Source organism: Pholis gunnellus, assembly GCF_910591455.1.
Source record: "Pholis gunnellus genome assembly, chromosome: 7".
NCBI classification, from domain to species: domain Eukaryota; kingdom Metazoa; phylum Chordata; class Actinopteri; order Perciformes; family Pholidae; genus Pholis; species Pholis gunnellus.
In genome coordinates this window covers 11,373,655-11,401,319 of record NC_136533.1, presented here as the reverse complement: position 1 = coordinate 11,401,319, position 27,665 = coordinate 11,373,655, and the positions used below count along the sequence as shown (strand labels likewise).

The following is a 27,665-nucleotide window of genomic DNA, read 5'->3' as shown; positions in this document are numbered from 1 at the left end:
CTGTACAAAAGGAACGATTTTCAATAAAAGCATTTTACATGAAGTGATCCATGGCAAATTTCTTTACTGTGAACTCGCATTTAGAATAATAGTCTTTTTCAGGACCACACAAGGCTGGAGTCTCTGCCAGCATACACTGGGAAAAACTGTGCCAAACTGCCTGGAAGTTAAAACATCATCATAGTATAGTCTTTGTATATGTTCAGTCTTATATATATATACAGTATATATATATATATACTGTGTATATATATATATATATATATATATGGTGCTGCACATACACAGACTCATAAGGTGAAAACAGTACTGGTGTCGCTGTTGCAGCACAGTTTACATTCTGTCCTTTGTAGCCTGTATGGAGGAAACGGGGGAAACGTACATTGTTGTTTCTCATACTGAAGCTGCCTACGTTCAGCACCCTGGTGCAGTTTAGAAGAAAATACTCAACTCTAACCTGAGGTGTAAAGCAATCCTGTGTGAATCAGAAGGGAAGACTCCATATTGCATTTTCAGCAATAAAGGCCCCGTGCTGATGCCATCATCACACGCAGTGATTTACATTAGTTTGATGTATAACATGATTTGTGCTACAACTGTATTCATTAAGCCTTACGTCTGCCTATCTAAGTGAGTCTTCAACTTAGAAGATTGGTGTTCAGCTCATTCGAGACAAGGGTTAAAACCATAATGTTAAACCAGACGGATTGATTTCAAAAAGCCAAACATTGAGATTAAATGAGGTTAAAACTTGTCTGCAGCACCAAGTGCATCATATCTGATTTTTAGTTAGTCTCTATACTGTCAGCCTGTGTCATGAAAAGACTTGTTTCTTATAAAAATGACATTAAAGTTATAAATTCTTTGTTTTATCTTTAACACTTAAACTCTTTTTCCTCAGATGGTAGCATATCTGAGATGTCTATTCCTCTATGAATTTCATTTTCACCTTCTTTTCTCTCTTTTTCTCTGTTACTCAGCTGACCTTTCTTGGATAAACACTGGTATGTTACCTTTGTATATTTTGTGCTTCTCTCCTTATATGTGTTAAATTTCATACACGACATTGAGGAATGCTCCCTTCGTAGGCCAACAAATAACAGAACATTAGAGTTAAAGGGACCTTTAACTAGTTAACGGAAAAGGCTTTCAGAAATCATTGCCGCTAATTTAAAGCTAATAGATTACCAAACTAAACCATCAATTGATACATTAGTGGAGAATATAACAACATCACACATATTTCTTAAACAACTAAAACACTTGCTTTAACAAGTAAAGCATTTCACTGTTTGGGTTAGATATTTACAGATGTTTTAATTTACAATAATTTATTTACACTTTAATCAAACACACATGCAGTTAACCAAATGAAAACACGGAGTGTGATCCTAATTATCACATAATCTTTTCTGCTTGTGTTGCTCCATGCTCTGCAGGTTTACTGGTTCCCATACTCGTGGGCTCTGCACTGGGACTTGTTCTCATTGTCTCTTTAATGTGCTTGCTAATAAGGCAAAAAAGGTAAGCAAAGGACAAAAACATAAAAGAAATAATAAATCGCTCTGTACATAATGCTGTATTAAAAGTGCTATTTTATTGAACTAGACAGCTGGTCTTAGATGACCTCACCGATAATATGAAATTTTCTATGAAATACCCTAGAGAGGGCTTTCTTGGTTTTGCACTACTGTGTGACTTCCAAAGATCTTTTTTGTGATACATGGTTGACAATGTATATGATAATTAACTTTTAAATTGGAGAAAACGTTGTGAAAGTGTAATGGTTACAGTAACTAGCTATTCACAGCAGCAAAAATGAGACAAATCAATTTTTAGCTTTTTACAGGACGGTTAAACAACAGAACAAACCAGACGATGCACCTGTTAATCTTTTCAGGTTTTGCTATGCAGGGTACTGAATCCTCAGAGAAAACATCAGTGTTAGTGCCATGTAACAAGCATTAAACTAACTTTTACATTCAGGAGGATACAGATATGGTGAGGATGAAAATATAAATATGTTATGTTGTGTAAACTTCAGTGGCTTTAACTGTTTAAGTGAAATTATAATAAAAGAAAGTTTCCAGTCTAGATTTGGAAAGAAACCTGAAAAAATAATATAATGTTTTAAAGCGATTGGCTATTTGAAAAATAAAACGGGGGCCCTTGAGTCTTCATAATCAAATCTTAACTGTTGTTAAGATGTCAATGGTAAAATGGCCAAATTTCATACAAATTATGTTAAATACATACTTATATGAAGGCATCATACATTTAAACAAGTCCTTGCATGCTTTCCCAAATATATCTGGGGAAAGGGAAAATATATTTGAGATGAAATATGTAAATAAGTGGCACTTGGGAGGTAAAATGTGCTTGAAAGCTGTCACCTCGTCACTGGATGTCTCTTCTCCGCTTTCATTTTGTTATGCTAATGTTGCTAAATCTGCTTTTGGAGGTGACAGACTCATCATGGGTTGGTGGCAGGCTGTCTGCATTAAACTGTCAAATGTTCCTCCTATCTTCAAATGTTCTTTTTCTGTCTCTTTTTTCCGGCTTCCATAGTAATTACTGTATAATCCCATACACCACTAAAATCATTCAGGAGCAATTCTCTGTTTAAACATGGCTAACCTCTTGCTCATCTATCATGGAACTAGATAACAAACATTATTTTGACAGCAGAACAAACCTCAGCAAGAGATACATGATGAAATACCGGCTTATGGGAGAAGACTTCATTTAAGACAAATTGCATGTATTTAGCGATATAATGTGACATATCAGATTCTGAAAGCATTTTGGTTATTGTATTCCTTAGAGCTTGTGATGCTGAACAGGACAAAGGCAACAACATTGGAGAGAGAGATGAGTACGGCTCTGGAGTATAGCCCGTCGTTCTGGACCTCTCTTCAAAGGAGACCATGAGACCATTGTCCTTTTGCATCATTCTGTCTGTATTTGTTGCCCATGGGTCATCGGACGCATGACAAGTTTAACTAGATGCATGATAAAGGTTGCATGCAGCTCCGGGGTTTTGGGAAGCACTCCTTTTTTTCTCAAGCCACATTCTGAACTTCCTCTGCTGTGTTGTGGCGAGCAGAACAAAGTAGGTCTCGATGCTGGATGTTTTATGCTGCACGACTGCTTCCTCAGAGCAAGAGGAACAGCTGTCCTCTCTAACCCCCCTTTTTATTTATCTGACATGACGTGGTGAGTATTTTTTGTTGTTGTTGAGGAAAGCGCCGCACAGATGCCTCCAGGCAAACACAGTAAGGTCAGAGCTGAACTGGTGAGACTTTCAGGTTTGATCGTGGAACATGTTCCCTTTGGTTCTCCAGACATGGTGGAAAGCCCAACCACTGTCCAAACAATAGGGGGATAGGAGTCGACAGACGTCCCTGATGGTAGGGTGGCCTGAGAAGGATGGGCTATACCACATTTTTCCACCAACCCTGTACTTTAGGGCTGGTCTATGGACTTTATAATAAAAGGGTCCATACAAACACAGAAACACAGCTCTGTCCCTGCGAATAATGCTGAGAAAAAAAGGCTTTTGTGTTTTCAGGCTGCACGTGGGCTGACCCCTAACCCCTGTCCGCCTGTGTGATCACAAGACTAACTCCCCAGCGCTCCTGAGAGCCTCTCAGTTCGACTGCAGCCTGTAGACTAAACCACGGGACCGCTTGGGAGTTATTACATCATCATGTCATTCTCACAGGGTTTCCCTTGGCCATTTTATCATCTCTTCTGCATTTATTATATTCATACATTTCTTGCCGGTCATTTTAGATGTTCAGTGTGCAGTAGGCCGATTTGCATGCTTATGGCATAGAAGGTGACACTGTTACTGTTCTTTAGACTGAATAAACAAGCTATCTGGTCAAATCAGTACATTACAGAGAGAAGCACAGAGTGACTATTTCTCCTCAATATAGGGTTAAAAAAGAACATAAAGTGACATTTATCAGTCCTCCAGCAGAAGATTATTTAGCCCGTTCATTGCTGCGTGTGGCCTCATTGCACAGTTGATATCCTGTTGCCATATCTCAAAACAATGTGCCCCTCCTGTGTTCAACTGTAGTTGGTTTGTACATTTTGTTTGTGCCATGATGTTCTTCAGTTATAACGTTGTGTGTAAGTGTAAATAACTGCTGTCTCAGACTAAAAAATAAAACAAATATTTATTAAGTAAAATGTCATTTTCATTGCATTCTGTAATTCCCAAAGAAAAGTCCCATGCCTAGCAGGCTTAGCTTAAGCAGGGCTGTCAGTGACCTACAGCGTCACATTTTGACCTATAATATCTTTGACCGGGGATATACCAGTTCACAAAACCCAAATTGAAAATAAAAATATCTTTTTTACATGATTCCAGCTATTTGACCCTTAAAAAGCAAAAAAGATGCCCATTGGTGACCCTTTGCACAGTTCCATCCTTTTCCTGACCCACGAAAGGAAAAAAACAGGAGTGCCATCTAGTGGCTGGTTACATTAAGTACAATAACATTACGTTTTACTTCCGGGTCTTCTAGATTTGGGTGCTCGCTTTCGACTGTAAAGCTGCATGTCGGTTTCGTGATGTATCGCCAGCCTGTGCTAAAAAACAGGCGCACTCTCCTCGAGAGAGCAGAGAAATTTGTCTCTGATCTTTACTTCACGGACTGCAACCTGAGAGGACGGTAAGGCATCGTTCCATGCAGCTGCATTGACGTCTGCTACAATGCACTGAAGTACTTGAGTGCAGCAGACCAAACATGTTTCTGGTTTTTTTCTGTTGTAGTTTAAACAGAGGATTGTTTAATATCACGTTCATTCATATCCGACACGTAAATGCACATTATGCTGCTCGGTGTTTGTTTGAATATCAGTAGTTTCACAGGTCTGCAACGTACTGTAATCATATAGAGACTTAAGTTGACATTATAGTACCCAACAGTAAGTTAATTCTGACCTCATCATACATAATGCACGTTTGGATTTTGAGCTCTCTATATAACTTTGACTTTTTTGAATAATTATTCTCTGTAGACTCTATGGAGACTCCTGCCCGCTGGAGTCCCTCACCTCCTTCTTGTCCTCAAAACGGATCACATTCACAGAGGCCTTTCAGCAGACCTTTGCACCTCATAAAGTCGGTGATACCTTTGGACCCACGTAAGTACAATTGTCAGATTTGTATCACCCTCATATCTTTTTTTTATTCTCCCTGATCTTGGCAATAAACCGAGCTTGATGCTTGCTGTAGGTGGTGGACTTGCTGGTTTAAGGTGACCCTGAACATCCCAGAGTCCTGGAGAGGGAAAGAGGTTCATCTTCTGTGGGAAAGCGATGGAGAAGCAATGGTCTGGAGAGATGAACAGCCAGTTCAGGTAATGTAGCAGTCAGGCTAGATCAAAGTGCCAAAATTCTGTGCAAAGGCGTGACTAGATTTCATTGTGACATGTGTAGGGCCTGACCAAAGAGGGTGAGAAGACGAGTTACATCCTGTCAGACTGTCTGAGAGATGAGGAGCCACACAGGTCAGTTACTTAAACACGAGTTCATCGCTGCTTCTGTAAGCAACTTTATATCTAACAATATTTTCTCTTGTTCTTTAGTGTCACCCTTTATGTGGAGGTGGCCTGTAATGGGCTTTTCGGAGCCGGTCAAGGGTCCATGATTGCAGCCCCAGATCCAAACAGGAAGTTTTCTGTACAGAAGGCTGAGCTGGTGGTATTTAACCGCGATGTACGGGAGCTGCTCACTGATTTTGAGATGCTGATTGACATCGTGAAGGTGAAGTCACACAAAACGACACACGTTACTTTACTTGAGTTTGAAGTTTAATGAACGTTAACTTTTCTCTTCCTTCACAGCAACTCGGAGAGGGAGAGCAACGAGGCTACCAGGCACTCTTCGCTGTCAATGAGATGGTGAACCTCTGCGACCCCTCTGATCCCAGCTCTTTCTCCAAAGCTCACAGTCTGGCCCACACCTTCTTCAGCCAGCGGAACGGGGACAGCCAGCACACTGCTCATGCGATGGGTCACTGTCACATAGACTCAGGTCTCCAGTCTAATATCTAAAATTTGTCGTTATGGTGAAGAAAACCTGGCGTCGTATGCCTGGTCAGATTTGTAGTTGAATTTACTAATTGTGATTAGATATTTACAGATTTAAATAATAACTTTGCCAATGTTTTACTATTTTATTTTTTCTGGGCAGCTTGTGTTTAGCTTATTCTGTATCTGTGTATCTGCAAAACAATAGTAAAAATCACACGATACTCAGCCCTAGTAGAAACGAATAGAAAATGCACATAAAATCTTCCAATATTTTTGTCAAATTGGTTCATATTTCTAAATTTCTGTTTCTACAGCTTGGCTATGGCCCTACGAAGAGTCCATTCGCAAGTGTGGCCGAAGCTGGGTGACCGTGATCCGTTTGATGGAGAAGAACTCAGACTTTGTTTTTACTTGCTCTCAGGTATTTCCCCACTAACACAGTTTTGTTTGAGCCATAAAGGTTTTACAAATATGAGCGACCCTCTTTAGTTTTGACCTTTTTTTTGTGTTCAGGCCCAGCAGTTCCAGTGGGTAAAGAGCTGGTACCCGGGACTCTTCTCCCAGATTCAGCATTACGTTAAGAAAGGACAATTCATCCCAGTTGGAGGAACATGGGTGGAAATGGTAAACCTAATCTTGCAAATTAATCACATGTCATGTATATTATGAATTAAATTATATTAAAGGGGCTGCTGCTATTTTGCTATTTCTTTATGAACATCATATCCTAAGTTAAGATTTATTAATTACGTGTTTGCCTGTCAGGATGGCAATCTGCCCTCAGGTGAGTCCATGGTCCGGCAGTTCCTGGAAGGCCAGCGCTTCTTTAACCACGAGTTTGGGATCCATTGCAAAGAGGTAGGGATTCATAAAAAAATGTTTTCTTAACCTGCTACGTTTGTGACCACTTTTTCATCACATATGCATACTATAAATATCTTTTCCGGTTCTTTAGTTCTGGCTTCCGGACACCTTTGGCTACTCTGCCCAGCTTCCTCAGATAATGCAGGGCTCTGGCATTTCCAATTTCTTGACGCAGAAGCTCAGCTGGAACCTGGTCAACACCTTTCCCGTAAGTTGGTACTGGCTGATTTTAAAAAACAAAAAATTGGATCGTTAAAGTTTTTATTTTCAGTTTTTATTTTCAGTTTTTATTTCTCTTTCCTTAAGCACAACACATTTTTCTGGGAAGGTCTGGATGGCTCCAAGGTTTTGACCCACTTCCCACCAGGAAATTCCTACGAAATGAAGGGCAAGGTTGAAGAAGTGAGTTTTTGGTTCACATAACACGGTGAATGTTGAGTCTGTTACGAAAATATTTACAGTCCTCACAAAGCTTACATTTGTGCCCACAGCTGATGAACACAGTGAAGAATAACAAAGACAAAGGAAGAGCTAACCACAGTGCAGTGTTGTTTGGTTTTGGCGATGGAGGCGGTGGTCCCACACAGTTGATGCTAGACCGACTGCACCGGGTCCAGGACACAGATGGACTTCCCAAGTCAGTTCCTGTCCCACACTTAAAACTCAGCACTCGTCAGTAACAATAACCAAGTCCAAAATGAGGCAGAAAAACACCCTAGGAGTAAATTAGTCATGGTTTATGTTTTCTTTTCCTGCACTGTGGGACCTCTGTCATAGGGTTTGCCGGCACGTAGGCAGTGGACTCCTCCAACCTTGTTACATGTAAAAGGATATGAGTGATATTTACTGATGTCATTATGATGTAGTTCTACAATACTGTTTTAGTCAGAATGAGTAACAAAGGTGTAACCAGTGACATCATTGGCCACTTCCATGTCTAATTCCTGTGTGTTTCTCAGGGTCCAGACTTCTAGTCCTGACAAGCTGTTCTCTCAGCTTCAGGCTGACTCCGCTCTGCTTTGCACTTGGACCGGAGAGCTCTTCCTTGAGCTGCACAACGGCACCTACACCACACAGGCTCAGGTAGAACGAGAGCTGTTAAAGGACACTTTGCGAATACTAAACTAAAGGAAAACATATCCGAGCACAAATAGGCTAGAAAAATGAAGAAATATCAAAAACAATATGCATAATAAAACTATAGATTATGTAAATATTCACTGGGTGGTGCGGGATATAGCATAGATTATTTACATGCAGGATTTACTTGGATTGTTACATCTAGCCATTCATACTAATAGTCACGATTGCTTAATATAAATATAAATGTATAAATATATATAAATAAGTAAAGGCAGATACACAGGCATATATGGAGGCATGATTACCTTACAAGTTTATAGAGACGCACACAATGCCACAAAATAAGCACAAGTGGGAGGAAAATGGTTGTACTTTTCCAGGAAATATAAATTAATAAGTACAATAAAAGGAATATTAGATCATATTTGTACTGTTTGATAAAGTGTAGTTATTTTCTCTTCCAGATTAAACGAGGGAACCGGCAGTGTGAGGCGCTGCTTCATGACATTGAAATAGCCAGCAGCTTGGCGCTGTGTCGGAACAAGACTTTTCAATATCCTGTGGAAAAACTGCAGGAGCTCTGGAGGTCCAGACACTCCTTTTGAAGTTTGATGATTAATAAATGAATGGCCTCTGTTGTTGCAGTATGAAAATAGTTTCTTTGTTTTTTCCCTTTCAGGCTGCTTCTTCTAAATCAATTCCATGACGTGATTCCCGGCAGCTGTATAGAGATGGTTGTGGAGGATGCACTCCGGTATTATGAAGGTACAGTCTTGTGTCCATTAAAACCACAGCCATATTCATACATTGCTTTCCAAAGTAAAAAGAATGTTGTGCTGTGTATCAGATATCCGCAGGGATGGCGCTGCACTGCTGCATGAAGCCTTTGGAGCCATGGGGTCAAAAGGCAACTCCACTGGTGTCTTCAACTCTCTGCCATGGGAGCGCCATGAAGTCATCCAGATTCAAGAGGGCGCTGGTAGCACTGGTCTGGGTATGTTATATATATTTACAATATTTATGTTGTTGTCTTACAAAGTACAACTGCATATTTGATGCTCTGTGGTATGTGTTGAAACTGCAGCTCTGGTGAGAGTTCCCAGCATCGGCTTGACCCCTGTCAAAGACACACAGCCTGTGGCTCCAGTCTCTGTCACTTCTCAAGTATGTACTATATATATGACGACATTTAATTGATTTAGCTATGTTGTAATTTAATTTGGCTAACTGAGGTGTGTAATGTACAGGCCGACGGTACTATCCTCATGGAGAACGGGATTTTACAGACTGTCGTAAACAAAGATGGCACTTTGGCGTCGCTGTATTTGATCAATGATAACAGGTGCTGTAGGACCACGTGGCCACATTTTCTACTACTGATTTTACACTGAATAATAACATCTGTCTCACCACTTGGTTGGTTTTTAGAGAAGCCATCTCTGACAGCTGTCATGGGAACCAGTTTGTCATGTTTGATGATGTCCCTCTGTACTGGGATGCTTGGGATGTAATGGACTACCATCTGCAGACGAGGTGTCATTCCTGTTGCATACATCTTTTCCCATCTGGATACACATTACAGTATTTGCAGGTGTATGATTAACAAGAACCTAACTGCTGGATTGACCCTATAGGAAGCCGGTTCTGGAGGTGGTGCAGCCTCCTCATGTGGTCTCCTCGGGTGGGCTCCGAGGCAGTGTCAGCTTCACACTCAGGATCAGTGACAAGAGCACTATAAAACAGGAGATTGTCATGGACGCCATGTGTCCTTACATCAAATTCAACACAGAGGTATAACGTTTATGATATCTGGAGAATCACTGAGCCAACAGTTGACCGATTCTTCAAAACCCAAGAGATACCCAGTGTTGCATTCTCCAATTTCAGGTCAAGTGGGCTGAGTCACACAAGTTTCTTAAGGTGGAATTCCCAGTGCGAGTACGCAGCCCCAATGCTACATATGAGATCCAGTTTGGCCATCTGCAGAGACCCACACACAGGAACACTTCATGGGACTGGGCCAGATTTGAGGTACGACACTGGAATGAACTGTTTGAGTAGGAAGTTCAACTTAAGGACAAAGGATGTCAGCAAAGCTGTGGTAACAAGAGTAATGCTGTTGAAATGCTTTGTATTGTCTTTGCTGTTTTTCATCATGGCTTCCCTTCTCAGGTTTGGGGTCACAAATGGGCCGATTTGTCTGAGCACAACTTTGGGGTTTCACTGCTGAATGACTGCAAATATGGCTATTCAGTCCACAAGAACACCATGACGCTGTCCCTGTGAGGTTTCCCACTATTCATATACAATTCAGTTTCACCTCATTTAAATAATCCCTGCATCTAACAGTACACGTCTCCGTCATAGACTGAGGGCACCTAAGGCGCCAGATGTCAATGCTGACATGGGGACTCATCATTTCACCTATGCAGTCATGCCACACACAGGTAGGATTGAACTGTTCTCATCAAACCTTAAATCTCTCACCGTGGACCTTGTGATATAATGTCTGTGTTTTAAATACAGGATCTTTCCAAGATGCCTCGGTCATCCAGAGTGCGTACAACCTCAACTTCCCTTTAAAGTCAATCCAGTGCACTGCTGAAACCGAGCCCTGGAGTGCGTTTTCCGTCAGCACTGCAGCGGTCATCCTTGAGACCATTAAACAGGTATCCCATTAGATGCTAAGCTTGACCTAGCTTGACTTAATCCTCTCAACCCACTAATGGTGGTTTACTGTGTTTCCCGTGACAGGCTGAGGACAGGAAAGGGGCACTTGTGGTCCGACTCTACGAGTCACATGGGAGCAGCGTGACTGCAACTCTCTGCACCACCCTCCCAGTCAGGGAAGCCTGGCAGTGAGTATTTATAGTTTTACAGCATTTACTGCCGTCTGGCATCTTTATTGTTGTATTGTCTACTAAGAACAAAACTTCATTTTTGCCTTTCAGTTGTGATTTCCTGGAGAGACAATACCCCACGAAGCCAGCACGCATTACGTCAGAGGGAGTCACTCTGACCTTCAGCCCCTTCCAAATTGTGTCACTTCTCCTCATCTTGTAAAAGATGCAGCTTGTAACCAAACCTCAGGGTTGTCACAAATTCTAAATCCTAAGCGTAGAAACTAATTCAATTCTATAAAATGTATCATCTGGTGATGCAGTTTATTAGGATACTTCAGATGGAAGGCTGCAGTTTGAGCTACTCATGGATGACAATGTGACAAAAATAAAGTAATTAATTTGCATCAAATCAATAAAAAGTTTCAGAACTTATGTAAAAACACGTTTTATTAAAAATGATTTGTCAGTATAAAAACATACATCCCATACGCTGGTGCCTCCTTTTCATTTTGATTTGCTGTTCTGCCTGGTCGCTCTCTCGCTCCGCCTCTCTGGACCTGCAACAAGGACGACTATGAGATTAGAATTCTGTTGAGTTTTCTTTCCAATAGTACTCCAGTAGATTTTCTTTTTATCATTTTGAGCAAATTTCATGAGCTCACCTGTAGTTGGCTCTGCACTGCTGTTTTTCTTCCTACGTGCAGTTGGTCTCTTTTCATGTTGAGGTGTGTTGACTTCTCGGGACTTTTCAGTCTTTCTTCTCTTGGATACGGCTTCCTCTGAACGTGCATCCTTTTCTTTCTTTGGTGTTTTGGTCACAGTTTCCCGTTTCACCACGTTCTTCTTTGATGCGCTCCTGGCCACCTAACAAAATCAAACTTGTGTTTAGAGTTACATCTGTGGAGATCATTACCTAAAGCAAAAAAAAAAAAGTGACTTGTGACCTTTTTCTTTTCTGTGTAATCGTGGTCATCTTCTTTCTTGGCTCTCTTTTTGGCCTTAGGTGCCTTTGAATCTATTGTGTGAAAAAAAAAAATACAGATCAGTTTATTCATCGACTATTCTCAGATACATTTCAGCTGAAGTTCTCAGTTTCATGTATTCAAAGTACCTTTAGGTGCCATGGGGCCTGGATCTCCCTAAAATTAGAACAGTACATATTAGTGTCAGTGACATGTGAAACTCTGTGCCAGAGAGTTTAAAATACGGGGTTTTCCTATTGACTCACTTTGAACCACATAGTTCTGCCATTGTGGTCCCGTATAGATGTCATTCCATCCACATAGTAACACTGCAGCCATGCCTGAAAGTCAGAGTAGTCCGCCTTCTGGGGATCGTAGCCCTTCCCACCTAAGAAAACAAAATGTGTCAAAAACAATAATTTCACAGGAAATTTAATGTGTTCTCTCTGAATTAAATCATTATGAATTAGTCTTTCAAACAAAGTGACCAACCTAGGTTCACCACCTCTAGAGGTACCGTATGACACAGTCTGAGCAGATCACCCGTCTCCCCTTTCCCTTGTTTCTGTTCAGCGCCGTCTGAGATCTTGTGTACAGAAGAAAGAAAGAAAGAGGCACTGTTAGAAAATGTAAAGCGGTGACTGTTGAGTGTTTAATGATCTGAAAATCTGTTTGGGGCTCTTTCACCTTTGTGTCTGTGATCTCATTTTTCAAAGGCTTCTTGTTTTCAAATACATCTTCTGACTGCAGGCCTTCCAACACGGTCCTGGCGGGCACAAAGGGTGGGATGTTCAACCTAAAAAAAGATGAACCACTTCAGACCCATTTTTTGTAAAACAGAAAGGCTCCTTTGTTTCCAAAGTGCGTCTGAATCAGTATGCTGGACGTAAGAAACCATGAAGTGAAAGAAAGCCATTCTTTTCATATCTAGAAGTAAACAGACCTTGAGTCTCATGAGAGCCGGTTCTCTGTTTCAGTGAACAATTCAAAACATAGAATCAGACTTTTTCTTCACACCAGAACCTCACAGGAAAAACACTTACTTTTGTGAATCATTGTAATAAACAAGCACTAAAGCAAAGCTACTCCCTGTTGCCTTCTTGCTACTCTTGTTATGTTTCTTTTTGATCTGATTGTAAGTCAAGGTCTCTCTGTACCAGGCTTTCTATGTGCCTGCTTTCTCTCACTTTCTGTTCTTCGTAGCCACTAGTTACACAGGTGCAAACTAGCCATTTGAGAACATCTAGTAATATTTGATGTGTCCCTGTAAATGAGTAAATACTGTTATCATGATTAGGGATGCACCGATCCAACACTTTCTCTTCTAATGCTTATTCTGATTACTCAACTCGGGTTATCTGTCAATTACAAAATCGACATTTTCATGGGAAATGATTCCAGGTTATTACAGAATAATAATAATTGACAGGCCTATATTTGCAATGGATTGTCATGTCATGGCCGATAACCAATCCACTTAATGAGGTCAGTATCGGTGCTTTCCTAACACGTAACTGTATAATGTGTCATTTGAGTAGTTCTGAGGGTTGTGCGAGGTTCATCACCTGAAAAGGATTTCAGCCCTCAGGTAGTTCCCGATACCGTTGAAGTACTTCTGATTGAGCAGAACTTCACAGATGGGCCTGTCAAAGGCACGGTCCGACAGGTGTGACACTATCTGCTCCCTGCAAAGATATTAACTGGTCAGTGTGACACTTGGATACTTGGATTGAGCTAGGTGACTCGAGTGACAGTCTCAGCATTACTAACCTGAAGCTTTCGTACTCAAACATGATGCAAGGCCCTCTGTCAGGCTGCCACTTCCCATCGGGATGCCAGCTGCCAAACCTGCGTGCATCCACATAGCTCAGCACCCTGCAGGGCTCCTCTTTGGAATAAAAACGCAGATGGGCATGTTTGGGAAGCTCATCCTCTGCGGTGAAGCGGAAATAGCCCGACATCCCAAAGCGAAAGACTATCTCCACGGGCTGGTCTGCTTGTCCTGCCATCACTCTCTTTTTTGAATCATCGCTCTTCATGGGCGTCAGCGTGAGCTTCACTTCCTTCCCTCTGGAAGCGGCAGTGATGCGATAGGCCTCACAGGTGAAGGGCACATCAGGACTCTTGCTGACTTCAGATTTTCTGACTGCTCCAGTGAACACCACTCCTGCGCACATTTTGTTCACATAAAGGCTTGCCAGGTGGAGCTCTGGTCCCTCGGGCATTTTGTTGGAACAAATGAAGCTGATCTGCAAAGAATAACGTGGCATCACAAAACATAACATCAAGAGCTGTAGCTGCCTGTAATGGACATTGAGGACATGTGTGTAGGGAAATAAAATGTACAGACATAAAGGAACAGTTAACTGAATTAATAGAAAATAAAAAAATCGAAGTGCCTCTGAAAAAAAGCCCCAAAGACCTTGGTTTATCTTTTTTTATTTCAAAGAGTGGAGGGGTCTGTGTGTTGGGTGGACTTGTGACCTCAATTTAAAGTCTTGGCCTCTATGCACACGGACTTCACAATCCACATCACGCCACCTCCACGTAGTAAAGAAATAAGCTAAACACGCTCTGAAAAGGGGGCGTTTTCATTGAGTTGCGAAGAACATCAAAGAGCAAAACAACTTACCCCAAAACAGGAAATAGACCGAGCCGTTAATAAACTAGTCTCTTTCAAAGACTTACACTACAGTCACATAACCGAGGGAGTTTCTCGGGGTTCTCTACTCTCTGCAGGTCTGCACACGTTCACAACATGCGTGTTATCAAACATGCTTCTTCTTCTTCTTCTTCTTCTTCTTCTTCTGCTTCTTCTTCTGCTTCTTCTTCTTCTTCTTCTTCAGTTTTATGGCGGCTGCCAACCAGCGTCATGTGCATTACCGCCACCTCCTATGCTGGATTGTGGACCAGAGGTAACTATCCTCTTTTCCCAACATGTGTAGACTGTATATAAGAAGTGTAACACAAGCGAGAATCATAGACTGCGTGATCTCCATGCTCTCACGCACGCTCGTTATTTATAGTCATCGCACGTGTTTGTTATCTAAGTCAATGTTTTTTCTCTCGCTGGTTTCAATTAATTGGATGCATTTTTAAGCAAACACAAGAGCTAACAGTACAGCCCCAATGCATGGTGGGATATGTCAGCTTTGCGGAAACCGGTAATGATACAAATATGACATTTTATTTTGTTATTTATTAGCATAAAACACAAATTATAAACATAGTTCAAATCAAAATGTGTGAACCAATATACAATATTTTACAAAAATGGTCCATTCAGTATTCTTGTTCAGTATGGACATATTTCAACCAATTATTATAACTAATGTGGTAGAAAAATACAATTAATTATCAGTCAATGCAAATGACAACATTCATATCAAAGATGTAAGTATGGCATTTTTTAACAGCCTTATTACATTTGGTCTGACTTTGCTGTCCACTCTTCATTGTAGTGCATTCATCCTAGTCTGGGCTTGTTTGAGCTCTGTAGAAACACACAGAGGAAAAAGATTCATCACAAAATAATTCTGGCCAATACAACTGTTTGAAAATGGACGTACTTTGAGAAAATAACTGCAATTTGACATGATGCAGAACTAACCTGCAAGCAAGACTCTGAACTTGTCAGCGGAAACGGAAACTACAGTCGTCTCTGTTGAGCCTGACTCTGCTCCTTGTGTCTTCAGTTTAAGCTGAATAATTGGTTCATTCACCTCCCTCAGCTCACTGGAGCTCAGAGTGTAGTCGACGCGCCAGGACACGGCCTCCAGTCGGCCCACTGAAATTCATTACAGGTCAGAATTGGTGGCAATCCCTCCGTCAGCATCCTCACAGAGAACAGCGCTCATCATCAGTTAATTTTGTCTTCCTCTTTTAAAAAAAGGACGAGGCAGACAGAATCACTTACATCTCAGACTTGTCTCTCTTAGTTTGCCTTGCAGCGCGGAGTGCTTGTCTTCATATGATTTGCAGAGCCCCGTCGTGTGTTCTAAAATAATGAATTAGTGTGAAATTAATAGTAAAGTCAAGATTAATTTTACAATGCATAATCAATCACATTTAAGAGTGGACTTACCTTTAGGCAGACCGAGCTGCTGCAGCTCACTGGACAGGGACTCACTGTCAACATCATGCTTCGCTGCACTGGAGAAAATGAAGCGGAGCACCGCCACACTAGCTTTGATGTCTCCGCTCTCTGCAAGACGGATTGATGTCATGAATGAACATTTAATAGCAGAAAAATGCAATGCAAGTATGACAGATTCACAGGCTTATGTGTTTAAGTATATGAGTTATATTTAAATGCAGTACCAGCAGCAGTGGAACATAATTAATTACATTAACTCAATTACTCAGGTACATTATTTAATGCTCTATCGTAATTCTACGTTGTTTTACTTCTACGTTCAACTAATTAGTCTGCCAATTAAGGTTTTGCACACAACCCATATGCTGGGCTTGTAAAACATGATGCATTGTTGTAGATGTAGCTCCCCAAGCAGTATTTAAAGTCTGTTTATTCTATTATCTAGAAATACTTCTGTACTTTAAACTAAGACATATTTGTAATGTTGGCCCTTTATTTGTAATGGAGTATTTCTATACTGTAGTGCTTGTACATTAAATTAGTAAAATATCTGCAGTATGAGGGAGACTTACCAAACTTTGCATCTGCAGTAAGCTTTGTAACCTTATCATACTAAAAAAAAGAGAGAAGATAGCTCGTATCAGTGAGTGAATTGTGAATATAACGTGAGGTAAATGATTATGTGGAAATGTGTTAAATGTCTTACATCAATGCCATCCCCGAGCAAATCCTTCAGCACTTGAGCACAGAGTAGTTTCATTTTGACACTTGACTGTTATGTTAGAAAGGTAGAAGACACAAGTATCAGTAATACAAAACACACCATAAACTGACCCTGAAAATCGCAATATTGACCCTGATAAGTACTCACAATCTTGGCTAATGTGCTTATTTCGGCAAGTACCCAATCTGGACAGTCCAAATCTCCACAGAAACGAAACCGCTACAACAGACAAGACATCACATGCATACTGTTTACTGTGCTGTAACAAAAGTCAGTCCTCAAACACTGTAACGGGAGCATTTAACAGCTACATCGACGTTAGATATCCATCATTGAAAGTTACTAAGTAGCTTAGCCTGCTAACGTTAGCTTCCTAAAAGCCGGGTCTAAACACCGATTACGTTGAAGTTAACAATCAACGTTACCTAAAACATTTATAAATCATGCAACTAAAATGTCTTGTAAAAACCGGCTTCTAAATAAGTCAACTAGTGTTAAAGAATCCGACTGTTGGACGTGTTTACCATGGCTGTCAAGTGGTCAGTCAGCTGAGCAGCAGTACACGGAAGAACTGAACCGGAAGTACGTTCTGCTTCCTCACATCTGATTGGACGACAGTGAGCTCCTTCAGACACACAAGTTGATGGTCCTGATGTTGGCTGTCGGGCAATTATTTTTCATTACAAACACCAATTTTATTGTACTATATGCATTGTTGATCGTGCCTGCATGGTTCAGCTCCCAGGTTCAGTTTTAAATAAAAAAAGGAATTTGTTGTAAGACAAACCTGGGCAAAAGCAAGTTAGATTTACAATTCTGGACAGATCCTTCCACCGTGCATATAGACCCTTGCAGGAGTTTATATTCACTGAGAACGTAAGCGAATGCGTAGCACCTGCAACTCTTTACTGATGTTAATTATAGTGTGGTATGTGTGGTGGAAAATAATCTTTTTAACCTCCCTGTGAGAAATAATCGAGATGAGAAACCTCTTAAAATATAAAAACATATTTATTTAACAGACACTAAATATTAATTCAGCTGAATGGATAGAGCTCTTTTCCCCACAGATGGCTCTTTCCCCACACACCAAGGCCGGTTCCCAGCCTTTTCGTGGGAACAGGGTTAGGTGGTGAAATACCTATGAGATCATTTATCGTTAGGTTTTAAATGAGTCTGGTTGGCCTCATCTACACATATGCAGGTTTAAGCGATACAAGTTATACCTAAAAGAACGATATGATACATTTCCACAACAGTATGTTTCAGATGAGTTAGTAGATCAGTAAACAGAGTCTGATTTCCAAGGCAGGGAGGGTTCTCGTCCATTTACACAATCAATGGATAATAAATAGTTACGGTATTGCCACTTACATCAGAGCTGGACCACCATAAACTACTCAGTCTGCAACTGTACCTGCTCTTTATGTCAAGGGAGCAATCAGATATTATTTCAGTCTCATCAATGTGTTGTTGTTTTTTTGGCTGTGGTTCTTATTGTTGCAGATTTGCATTTAGATGGAAAATGCGTTCTTCTTTGTCTCTCGTTTGATTTTGATTTTAGTTTGTCTTTCTCCCTCAATATAACCTACATCACACATTTTTCTCAAATAGCTATTGCTACCGCAATAGACTATTTGAAATAAAGTTCAACAACTATTAGTGCCCTAGCTGCAAATTAAAGAATTAGACACAGTAGCCTAGGCTACTGTGTCTAATTCTTTAATTTGTATTATGAACTGTCTGTTTTAACAGTTTTAAGTTATATTATACATTCATGACAACATATAAGTCTGTTTTTCTTCTGCTTGTTAACCTATAGATATTTGTTCTATGTAATGCATCTACACCGATAATTTCATGACGATAATGAACATCAGTCGACAACCCGCCCACCACCGCATGTCACACCCGCTCAGTATCGGACGGGAAGTGCACATGGGCGGAGATACAAAGGGTTTCTGCTCCCGGATGGTGAGCTAGAGGACACCTGTCTGTGTTCTCAGGTCGTCATTAGACTGCGGGATTGAGGACGGTTCATACAGAAATAAGTATGTCAACCATCTAAGGCGCAAAATGTTGCGATTTTTTTTCAGTTATATTTGGCTTGCTGGGGATTTTCAACTCGTCCTTACTTTACCGACTCTTGGATCTAAAAATAATCCCAGACTTCTAAGCAAAGGTACGTTCACGTTTTTCTTTTTCACCGCCACGAATGCAATGTTTCAGACGTAGGAAAACCAATGTCAGTCACCAAATTAGTGTAGATGGTTAGAAGAGTCAGATACAAAGTTAATCCTCAAATCCTTCTTAAACCCGCTAAGAGTAAGATTTAGTTCAGTTTATATAACCCAATTTTACTCTCCAAAGGGAATGACCAGACGAGACGAGAGTAGGTACAACTTTCAATGTCAGTGCACGATGATACAATTATTAATGCGGTTGAGTCTGACCTTCACTTCCCTCCATGTCAAAGGCTGTATGTAAAATATGTTAATGTGATGCTTTACTCTCTCAGGTACAAACAGTGGTGGATTTGAATACCAAATATATCAGAATCACAGCGTGTTCTTCTATGATGAGGACTCTGAGCAGATGTATGTCGGAGGGACAGATTTTGTGCTGGAACTTGATGTGGATGACTATCGTGTTATAGAGGTGGGTGTGTCTGAACTTCTATATTTTAGTTTATTTGGTTTATTTTATCACCTGCAGTACATTTACTTCCTGTATACTCTTCATCTAATATCTTATTGATGGGTTCTGAGCCTGATCCCTGTGTGTGTGGTTAGTGACGGTGGAGTTTGTGATGCAGCTGAGGCCATAATTAGATGCTTTAGCAGATGGTTGTCACAGACCCATTGTTACAGGAGTCTGTCTGGCAGCGCACTGGGAAATATATCCTTTCAAAACCAGCTATAACATGCAGCTGTAAGGCAGAAGGAGCTGCTGGTGGTTGACACAAACAGACCCTGATGACATATAAAAGTGGGCTGATGGTTGTTGAAAGTTTTTCAAGAAACTAAAGCAAAAGTGGTTTGTTTCTGACCATAAGACAGACATATCTCCATTTTACACTAACTGATTTTTGCCAGAAGCAGCTGAAGCTACAAAGGAAGTACTTTGATTGTTTTTTGCCTGAGAAAGCATACATAAGAAAGAAAACATAACATGTGTTTCCGATGTTTCGTTTATATCCATCGTTCAGCTATTTCAAACATGTCCCCGCCCCAAAACACCTGTTTTGGGGCAGAGCTTTAAGTGCAACTGTCATGCTTTAATAATAAGTAAGTGAGACGGTAATGTTTGAAATGTACATTTTCATTTTGTAATGTCTCATTTAAAACTATCCTTAAGTGAAAACTTTGTGAATTTGTTCCTCAATACGTCCCCCCTGCAGACATTTCCTTTGAAAACCCTGGGGCATCAACAGTGCAAAGAGGTCAGTAAATAGAGATTCATGTGATCAGAAATGACTGCTCAACGAATTTGCAAAATCATAGATTTTTTAAATGAAAAGCATATTTAGTTCTGTGTGATGACTCGGTAATAATAGCTTCTGTTCTTGTAGGGCCAATGTGAAAATGTCATCACTGTGATTGAGACGTTTCAGGACAGCCTGTTTGTCTGTGGAACAAATGGACACAAACCACAGTGTTGGAAGCTTGTGAGTGTTTGCATGAATCACTGCATAATGTTCCAGTTAATATTCTGTCTGTCATACTCCAGTTATAGTTTCTGGTTAACTTTACTGGCAACAGGAATGCCCAGCTAATTAAAGCATGGAGCTTTTTTTATGTAACGTCTATGGTTCTTTAATTAGCACCCTGTCTGTGGTTTCTGTTGGGTGGCTGGTGTCTCGATATGTTACACCATCACAACTAACTATGACAACATTCTTTTGACTTTCTTTGGTTCTACAGTTTTCTTCAGTGAACAATCAGTCTCATGAAAAAGTGGAGATTTATGAGGGGACGGGCATCTCTCCATTTGTTTACACACATAACTCTGTAACCCTCACAGCAGGTATGTTGAATACAGCAACATGCACAGCCATATAGTAGCCCATATTTTATAACATTTTAAAATGTGGCTGTGGGCTGCAGACTTATGTAACCGCACCAAGTCATGTGTGGTAGCAGAGTTGGAGAACCAGTGCACTTTCACTTAACTATACTCAATAATTGAACATCTTTGCTCGTTTTCATGTGATTTCTCTCTGCTATTTTTAGAGGGGGAGCTATATTCAGCGGCGCCTTTGGATACCGATGGAAGTTCATTACAGTTCAGAAGAAAAGCTGGCAGCAGAACTAATGTATGGATGTATGACAACTGGGTCTCAGGTGGGTTAATGACTGAAGTTTATTTATCATGTAGGATAAATATAAGATCCCACACTCAGGGAAAATCAGCAATGATTAATATTGCTTCATACTGTACCTGAATAGTATCAGTTTGTCCTGAAACTGTTCAGTCTTTACTCCCACTCTTCAGTGCCCTTTCATTATGTCTTCTTTTGGTCTCGCATGCCAAGCTTTGTCATCAGATATTATCTGCTGGCACGGCACTTTAGGCCTGCAGTAAACGGTGAAGCAGTTTGGTAAACATGTCCTCCTCTCACAGAGCCCACATTCATATCTGCATCCTTGGTGAAGCAGAGGGAAGACCCTGACAACGAAAAGATCTATATCTTTTTCCGAGAAAAGAACTCCGATCAGAATCCGGAGGCTGACCCCTGGATATCGAGGGTTGCCAGAGTTTGTAAGGTACGCTGGACACTGAAAGACAAGCATGGCCTTTGGGGGGAGCTAGCAGGGCTTTGATGCTAAGAATATGAAATATTGATGAGGCTGTGTAATATGATCGCAAGCACAAGAAGGTTATTTTGTCAATCGTTCCCAAGGTCGAGGATAAACTTTGACTTTACATATGAATGTGAAAGGATCATTCACATGGTGTGTTTTAATGTAGTGCATAAATCTTTATTTTGCAAGATAAGCCCAAAAGCATAAACTATTTCTTCCTCTAGTTTCTATTAGAATGAACAGACGCTGAGTTGTTGCAGACCTCAGCAGAGTTTAATGTCAGTGTTCTAGTGTTGGCTGTGTCTCCCACAGTAACCCCTCTTGAATTTGCCCAATAAAGAAGTAGAAAGGCCACCATCTGTCAAATCAGTTTGTTTGATGTTGAACGGTTAAGGTCAGCCACTATTTACAGTAGTTTTATGAGGAGAGTATAACGCACTGATATGATCATATTGAAAGCTCAGGCTGTCAATTGATAACCTGGTAGGACATGAAGTATTTACTTTAAAAAAAACAAAGGGAGATAGCAGAGTGATATCCTGCGGTACGTGAATACAATGCCAGTCTTTGACAAAGGCATACACATGAATAATGCATTAGTGCCTGTCTCATTTCCACTATACCAGCACGAACAAATCAGGCTTCTTCTATCTCAATTAACTAACGCGGCATGCTATTATTGTGGTGAAATACAAACTTTTCAACACCCTTGTTATTTGATATTTGTGCAAAACAAGACTTGCCCTAACAGCGGTTAGGTGTTTCATTCCAGGTGTCATGGTCCAAGTAAAGGCAGTCCTCTCAAATAACAATTAGCTGATGAATTTCAGTCTGTAAGAAAAGTGAAAGAGCGTCTTCCTGTCATTTATTGGTGTCATTTTGCAGGTAGATGAAGGTGGATCAAAACGATTCTTCCAGAACATGTGGACATCTTTCCTCAAGGCTCGGCTTGTCTGCGGGATTCCAGAAGAATCGCTCTATTTCAACCGTCTCCAAGACATTTATGTGATGCATGCTGAGGATTGGAGAGACACCCGAGTCTACGCCCTTTTCACGCTTTTCACAAGCAGCTGGTTAGACACTTTCCCTTCCTTTATTATCAGCGACTAAGCAACAACACAAGCAACATGCTGACAGGGCAACACAAAAATAGCTGTCACTTCAACAAAACTAATCCTGGCCTCTCTGTCGCTTTGTCTGTCTGTCGCTTTGTCTGTCTGTCGCTTTATCTGTCTGTCGCTTTGTCTGTCTGTCTGTCTATTTATCCAAAACATTGAACTAAATCCAAATCTGCTCCATAGGTAACCTAATTTAATATTTCTACCCTCTTATGCGAGGGTCCATTCATGGTGATTAGTCACATAAGATGAGTGCTCAGTTTAGTCTCACATTAGCAGCAATTTAGTATTGCACTTTGTCAAGTAGGGTGACTCACAAAAGAGATATCTTTTTAAAAAGATGGTCAAAATAACTTGATGGAGGCTTGTATGAAGGTTTGAATGAATTTGAATGAAAGATCTAATGCAAAAAAACAACAGCATCAGGCAATGGGACAGAATCATAACCCTGACCACCACCACTGAAATACAGATAACAACTGTCATTTGTATCCTAACTTGGGTTATCTTATTGCTCTTCTAGGAACTCCACAGCAGTGTGCATCTATTCAATAGGAATGATTGAGGAAATTTTTGAGAACTCGACTTTCAAGGGCTACAACAAGGACGTCCCAAAACCAAGGCCAGGAACGGTAACCATTTGTTTTGTTGCTAAGTTGATGTGCAGAGACAACATACTTCCTCTGAGGGTTTTATTTGTGTTGTAGGCGTATCAGATGTTCCAGACTGTAGTTTAAAAACACAAACACACAAGCATGTGGAAAATGTGTGTCTGTAATACTTATCCCCATCAAATGTGGTTCAGTGTTTCCATCTGTAGATTGAGATTGTGGTTTTTTACATGAAGTCTGTTTAAGTTCAACCCTGTAGCTGAGGAACTAAAGAGGCCCCACAAACATGGGTACATTTCAGAATTTCCTCTCGTGGTAGTAAACAGTTTTCTGACCCAGTGAGTAATGGTTCCTTAAAGGAGGTTTACTTGTTGCCATATTCAGTTTAAAGCTTCAGTAAATGTTTGTCTTACTTGTTTTTATACAACTTCGGATACCTTCTGTATTGTATACGTTAAGAGTTGCTTAACCTGAGTCTCCTACAAACATTCAGTTTACGTTCTGTCTTCCTACAGTATACAAACTACCTATGAATGACAAAACAACAGCTTTGTGTCCATCTATTTTTCAGTGTGTAAAAAACAGCAGGGCGCTGCCACTGGCCACTGTCAATATGGTGAAGGATTACCCAGAAATGACTGACTGGGTTCACTCCGTGCATTATACAGCTCCATTTTATATAAGCAGCAACAACTACACAAAGATAGCTGTGGACCGCGTCCAGGCAGCAGACCGGCACATGTATAACGTTCTGCTGCTGGCTACTGGTATGTTCAGGTTTGGGAGGAAATACTATGTACCTGGTTTTCTGTACTTTGTTTAGCTATTCTTGCCTTGTGTGTTTTCCTGTTGATCTGTATTCTAATCATGGACTTACTGTAATCTCTGCAAGGAACAATGGGCTAAAAATACAGCATCACTCCCAAAATAACAACGCTACAAAATGCTGTTTGTGTGCTGTTCAAACAGATTCAGGGACAATCCATAAAGTCTTGGAGTCCGGGTCAGAACCTTTCATCATCTCTGAAACACAACTCCCCAGCTATTCAACCATAAAATCAATGAAGCTTGTCTCCAAAAAGGTATTTATAATGCCTTTTTAAATGTCCCGCATTGTGCTGCAATGTGTTTTTGTCAACCCATTGGAGAAATTTTATTTCTCACATTTATTTTTTTTATGCTGCACTAATCAATATTATAGATTAAATGATTATGTGTAATATGGAAGGGATCGCTTGTAATACAAAATAATAATTATAGTTTGACTTTACACATTCCTTCAGCTCTACAGAGCATTTCAATATCTTTAAGCTCACTGTTTTGGTTTGCCGGTCTGCAACTGCAATGCTTTAGTTTTGCTCTATCAATGCTTAGGCTTTCAATGGTTTAAAGTGAAATTATTTGTGTGTCTCCCTGTGCACAGAAAAAGTTAGTGGTGGGTTTTCCAGAGAGAATTTCTATCATGGACCTCCAGAGGTGTCAGGAGTACAGCAAGTCCTGTGCAGATTGTGTTCTGGCCCGGGACCCGTACTGTGCCTGGACAAAGTCTGGATGCACCCCGACTGTGGAATGTGGAAGGTGTGGAAAGTGTTCATACCAACAACTGACAAGTTAACAACACTGAAATAGCTGCTCACAACGAAATGCACTCATTGGAACATGTGTTTTTTTTTTTTTTTCAGTGGCTGCATTCAAAATATCATTGATGGGAACATAAGTCTTTGTCCTGCATCACAAGAAGGTAACTAAAGATGAGACTGTTATTCATACAAACCTGATAAGGACTCAAAAACCTTTGGTCACATCTCTATTTTGTCTTCTTTTTATTCTTGTAGAAGAAAAACTAGTAAACCGGACCAAACGGGAGACAGCTTCACCATCACCAGTGCATTTGAGGACAAATTACACGGTCCCCCTGAGTGTCCCTTTCTATCTGTCATGTCCTATAGACTCCTACCATGCTGTCTACACCTGGGAGCATGGAGGCCAGAGCAGCCCTTGTCTCCAAATGCAGTCTAACTGCCTGCACCTCATCCCTGCCATGGCACACGAGAACTATGGCGGCTACGAGTGTGTTTCCAAAGAGAAAGACTACACCAAAGTGGTGAAGACGTATCAGCTTACAAAGCAAAAGATTCCAGTTACAAATAAAAACACTGAGAAGATCAACAACCTTTCAAAAATAAATTATGCATCAGCTGTTGCGCCGCAGAAGGCTTGGATCGCCCTTGGACTTGCAGTGTTGGGAATTTTCAGATAGGATTTGCAAAAATGACTAACACTCCCTTTATTTTGAGAATCTTTTCAGTTGGTCCAGACCTTATGTATGAAAATGTGGCATAAACATCCTCAGGCCCTTTGTCCTTGCTATTGCTCTCAGGCCAGGATGCAGGCAGCATTAAAGGAAATCCAACAATAAAGTTGGCAACTCGCCAATTCAAGCAGGAATACTTCCTAGTGAACATAAAACCTTATTTGTGCAAGCTGACATGTAGCTGTGTTTGGCAGATTAGTTAGGTTTACAACTCTACAGGAACATGCTGTAGCCAAGTTTATTTTCCAAAGAGAAGCCAGAACAGGGAGAGGTTGGTGTGATGGAGGAAGAAAGCAGCATAACCGGTCAGCAGCAAACAGAGCACGTTTGTTTGGATCAGCTGATGATCAGTCAGTTACCGCAACATCCTTGATGAACTACTGCAATGTTTTCATTGGGTGAGCACTTTGTTCATTTCTTTTAAGACAAGGGAAAAGGGGGAAATGCAAGAAGTAATCTGAAGGAATTTTTTTAACGACACTTTAGTCCGAACCAAAGCACACCTTCAAAAAGTTGTGATCATGAGTGCAAAAGCTTCTGTTCAGAGAGCCACAGACAGCCCAGTACAAGCAAGTGGGTGTAGTAGGAGTGTGTGCACGTTGAGGTCAGAACGTTTTTTGATATCAGAGTGTTCATGGAAGCCAGAAACCCTCCCTGAGTTTCCCTGTTTTGTTCAGCCATGTGATCAGCGAGGCATTTGGAAAATGCAATGAAAACTGTTCTGCCGCAGAGCAGACTGTCCGACTTTGGTACCTTGTTAAATTTGCAAATTCCTTTTTGGCAAAACATTTTTTGAATTTCGCAGTCCACTAGAACAGATTTGAGATGGTGGTTGAAGGTGATCGTTTTGCATCTACAGTGTGTGCACATATCTTATATTGAAGCTAATTTTCTACTCAGTTATTTACATAAAAAAGAGACTAACTTTTGGCAATCTGTAACCCCTGTTGCCCCAGTGCTAATAACAAGATAAATGCTGAATAAAACATAAGCAAGAGTAGAGGAAAGTCAGAATGTTACATTGCTTATGGATTCAATTTGTAAAAGGAAATCCTCCTTTGAACAGTTACAAAGGCTGAATTTAGAACTTAACTAACTGAATTTAGAACTTAACTAACTTATTTATTATGTCAACAGTATTTTGGTACGATCTTTTGGGTTTCACACTGGAGATTTTTATACTTGCAAGCAATATGTGTCCTTATAATTTCAGAAATAGTATATTTTTGCATAATGTTAGCTTGAAAAGGCTACCTGAAGAATGTAAATGATTATTATTGATTTTCTGCTCATTGAAATAAAAAAGAATGGAGCTGACATTTACAAGTTGTACCTCTCTTAGATCCACTCGTAAGTGGTTTTGAGATAATAGTTTATTCTTCCCTAGTAGGTCATGCCTATGTGATGTGATGTGATGTGATGTGATGTGATGTGATGTCCTGCAATAAAACACAGGCAGCCTGATCAGAGTATCAACAACCAAGGATCTTCAGCTTAAACTGTGTTATTCCTGGATCGACAGCCTCAACATGGTCTCAACCCTGCTAATGACGTCAATGATGTGAGTAGATCTTGTTTAGGAAACAAAATCACAACTAAACGTTATCTCTCTGGCCATTCCTCCACAACCATCCGAGTGGAAATCCTGCGTTCTTGTCAGATTTTCTTTCAGATTAGGTAATTGTAGTTTTAAAGCTTCGGTAGAATTCTTTGTATTTCTTTCATCTCAGATCTAGAATGAAATGACACATCTACATGGTACAGTCAAATGTGATTTCCATTTTCGGATATTGAATACCTCTAAACTCTGCCACACCTGAAACAAAAATAAACTGCTGTGTTTGTTCTGTTACTGAGGCAAGAACAGGAAGGAGGAGCACAATCATCTCGGCGTGTTAGTTTATGTGACCAAACCCTGCTGTTAATATGTTGGGTGGTTGTCCTTAGTTTAAAATAAACATATTTTCTTTCAACACTACAATGACTTGACATGGAACATATGAAGTGAACTAAAATGTGTGGGATTAGGCTCCACCAATACCATAAATGATGTCAGTTGTTTTCATCTGAGGTTACAACACAGACTTTTGACAGTTGAGAAAGAGACTGTTGCTTTGTTTTCAGTGGTGTAGGACACAAAAGGACTACAGATGAACCCCCCCCCCCCACACACAGTACTTGCGTCTTGCCGGCAG

The 27,665-nt window shown here is 40.5% G+C and overlaps 4 protein-coding genes across 4 annotated transcripts; 2 read left to right on the top strand and 2 right to left on the bottom strand.

Annotated features, from left to right (window-relative positions):
• Positions 1 to 4,552: 4,552 nt before the first annotated feature.
• On the top strand, positions 4,553 to 11,089 carry man2c1 (mannosidase, alpha, class 2C, member 1). Its single transcript, XM_079163557.1, has 26 exons — positions 4,553 to 4,685; positions 5,035 to 5,160; positions 5,252 to 5,375; positions 5,455 to 5,525; positions 5,604 to 5,781; positions 5,862 to 6,051; positions 6,365 to 6,471; positions 6,564 to 6,674; positions 6,816 to 6,908; positions 7,006 to 7,122; positions 7,221 to 7,316; positions 7,406 to 7,551; positions 7,874 to 7,997; positions 8,462 to 8,583; positions 8,677 to 8,762; positions 8,845 to 8,991; positions 9,082 to 9,161; positions 9,245 to 9,339; positions 9,426 to 9,530; positions 9,632 to 9,788; positions 9,885 to 10,028; positions 10,170 to 10,279; positions 10,365 to 10,444; positions 10,524 to 10,666; positions 10,752 to 10,855; positions 10,949 to 11,089. Exons 1-26 carry the CDS (start codon positions 4,585 to 4,587, stop codon positions 11,058 to 11,060), a joined length of 3,069 nt encoding a protein of 1,022 aa, XP_079019683.1. The 5' UTR covers positions 4,553 to 4,584; the 3' UTR covers positions 11,061 to 11,089.
• Positions 11,090 to 11,269: 180 nt separating this feature from the next.
• neil1 (nei-like DNA glycosylase 1) lies at positions 11,270 to 14,683 on the bottom strand. Its single transcript, XM_079163558.1, has 10 exons — positions 14,435 to 14,683; positions 13,573 to 14,051; positions 13,368 to 13,487; positions 12,490 to 12,598; positions 12,295 to 12,388; positions 12,069 to 12,190; positions 11,952 to 11,979; positions 11,785 to 11,855; positions 11,503 to 11,704; positions 11,270 to 11,397 (listed from the first exon to the last, which is right to left on the bottom strand). Exons 2-10 carry the CDS (start codon positions 14,025 to 14,027, stop codon positions 11,345 to 11,347), a joined length of 1,254 nt encoding a protein of 417 aa, XP_079019684.1. The 5' UTR covers positions 14,028 to 14,051; positions 14,435 to 14,683; the 3' UTR covers positions 11,270 to 11,344.
• Positions 14,684 to 15,029: 346 nt separating this feature from the next.
• Positions 15,030 to 17,188, bottom strand: commd4 (COMM domain containing 4). The gene is made up of 8 exons (XM_079163607.1): positions 17,147 to 17,188; positions 16,770 to 16,841; positions 16,605 to 16,670; positions 16,471 to 16,510; positions 15,887 to 16,006; positions 15,719 to 15,799; positions 15,413 to 15,589; positions 15,030 to 15,295 (listed from the first exon to the last, which is right to left on the bottom strand). Exons 1-8 carry the CDS (start codon positions 17,147 to 17,149, stop codon positions 15,255 to 15,257), a joined length of 600 nt encoding a protein of 199 aa, XP_079019733.1. The 5' UTR covers positions 17,150 to 17,188; the 3' UTR covers positions 15,030 to 15,254.
• A 1,441-nt stretch (positions 17,189 to 18,629) lies between these two features.
• sema7a (semaphorin 7A (JohnMiltonHagen blood group)) lies at positions 18,630 to 27,088 on the top strand. Its single transcript, XM_079162290.1, has 14 exons — positions 18,630 to 18,804; positions 19,141 to 19,280; positions 20,023 to 20,064; positions 20,194 to 20,289; positions 20,546 to 20,648; positions 20,855 to 20,965; positions 21,246 to 21,388; positions 22,313 to 22,500; positions 23,069 to 23,177; positions 23,728 to 23,923; positions 24,126 to 24,238; positions 24,580 to 24,734; positions 24,839 to 24,897; positions 24,992 to 27,088. Exons 1-14 carry the CDS (start codon positions 18,699 to 18,701, stop codon positions 25,414 to 25,416), a joined length of 1,986 nt encoding a protein of 661 aa, XP_079018416.1. The 5' UTR covers positions 18,630 to 18,698; the 3' UTR covers positions 25,417 to 27,088.
• The last annotated feature ends 577 nt before the right edge of the window (positions 27,089 to 27,665 follow it).

Coding starts and splice junctions, on each gene's coding strand:
- man2c1 (XM_079163557.1), top strand. CDS start 4,585: ATGTATCGCCAGCCTGTGCTAAAAAACAGGCGCACTCTCCTCGAGAGA. Junction 5,376..5,454: donor GAGATGAACAGCCAGTTCAG/GTAATGTAGCAG, acceptor TGACATGTGTAG/GGCCTGACCAAAGAGGGTGA. Junction 8,763..8,844: donor TGCACTCCGGTATTATGAAG/GTACAGTCTTGT, acceptor GCTGTGTATCAG/ATATCCGCAGGGATGGCGCT.
- neil1 (XM_079163558.1), bottom strand. CDS start 14,027: ATGCCCGAGGGACCAGAGCTCCACCTGGCAAGCCTTTATGTGAACAAA. Junction 13,488..13,572: donor TTTGAGTACGAAAGCTTCAG/GTTAGTAATGCT, acceptor ATATCTTTGCAG/GGAGCAGATAGTGTCACACC. Junction 12,191..12,294: donor TCTAGAGGTGGTGAACCTAG/GTTGGTCACTTT, acceptor TTGTTTTCTTAG/GTGGGAAGGGCTACGATCCC.
- commd4 (XM_079163607.1), bottom strand. Junction 15,800..15,886: donor GCAGCTCGGTCTGCCTAAAG/GTAAGTCCACTC, acceptor TCATTATTTTAG/AACACACGACGGGGCTCTGC. Junction 15,590..15,718: donor AAGAGAGACAAGTCTGAGAT/GTAAGTGATTCT, acceptor AATGAATTTCAG/TGGGCCGACTGGAGGCCGTG.
- sema7a (XM_079162290.1), top strand. CDS start 18,699: ATGTTGCGATTTTTTTTCAGTTATATTTGGCTTGCTGGGGATTTTCAA. Junction 20,065..20,193: donor GGCATCAACAGTGCAAAGAG/GTCAGTAAATAG, acceptor CTGTTCTTGTAG/GGCCAATGTGAAAATGTCAT. Junction 24,898..24,991: donor TTGTCCTGCATCACAAGAAG/GTAACTAAAGAT, acceptor TTATTCTTGTAG/AAGAAAAACTAGTAAACCGG.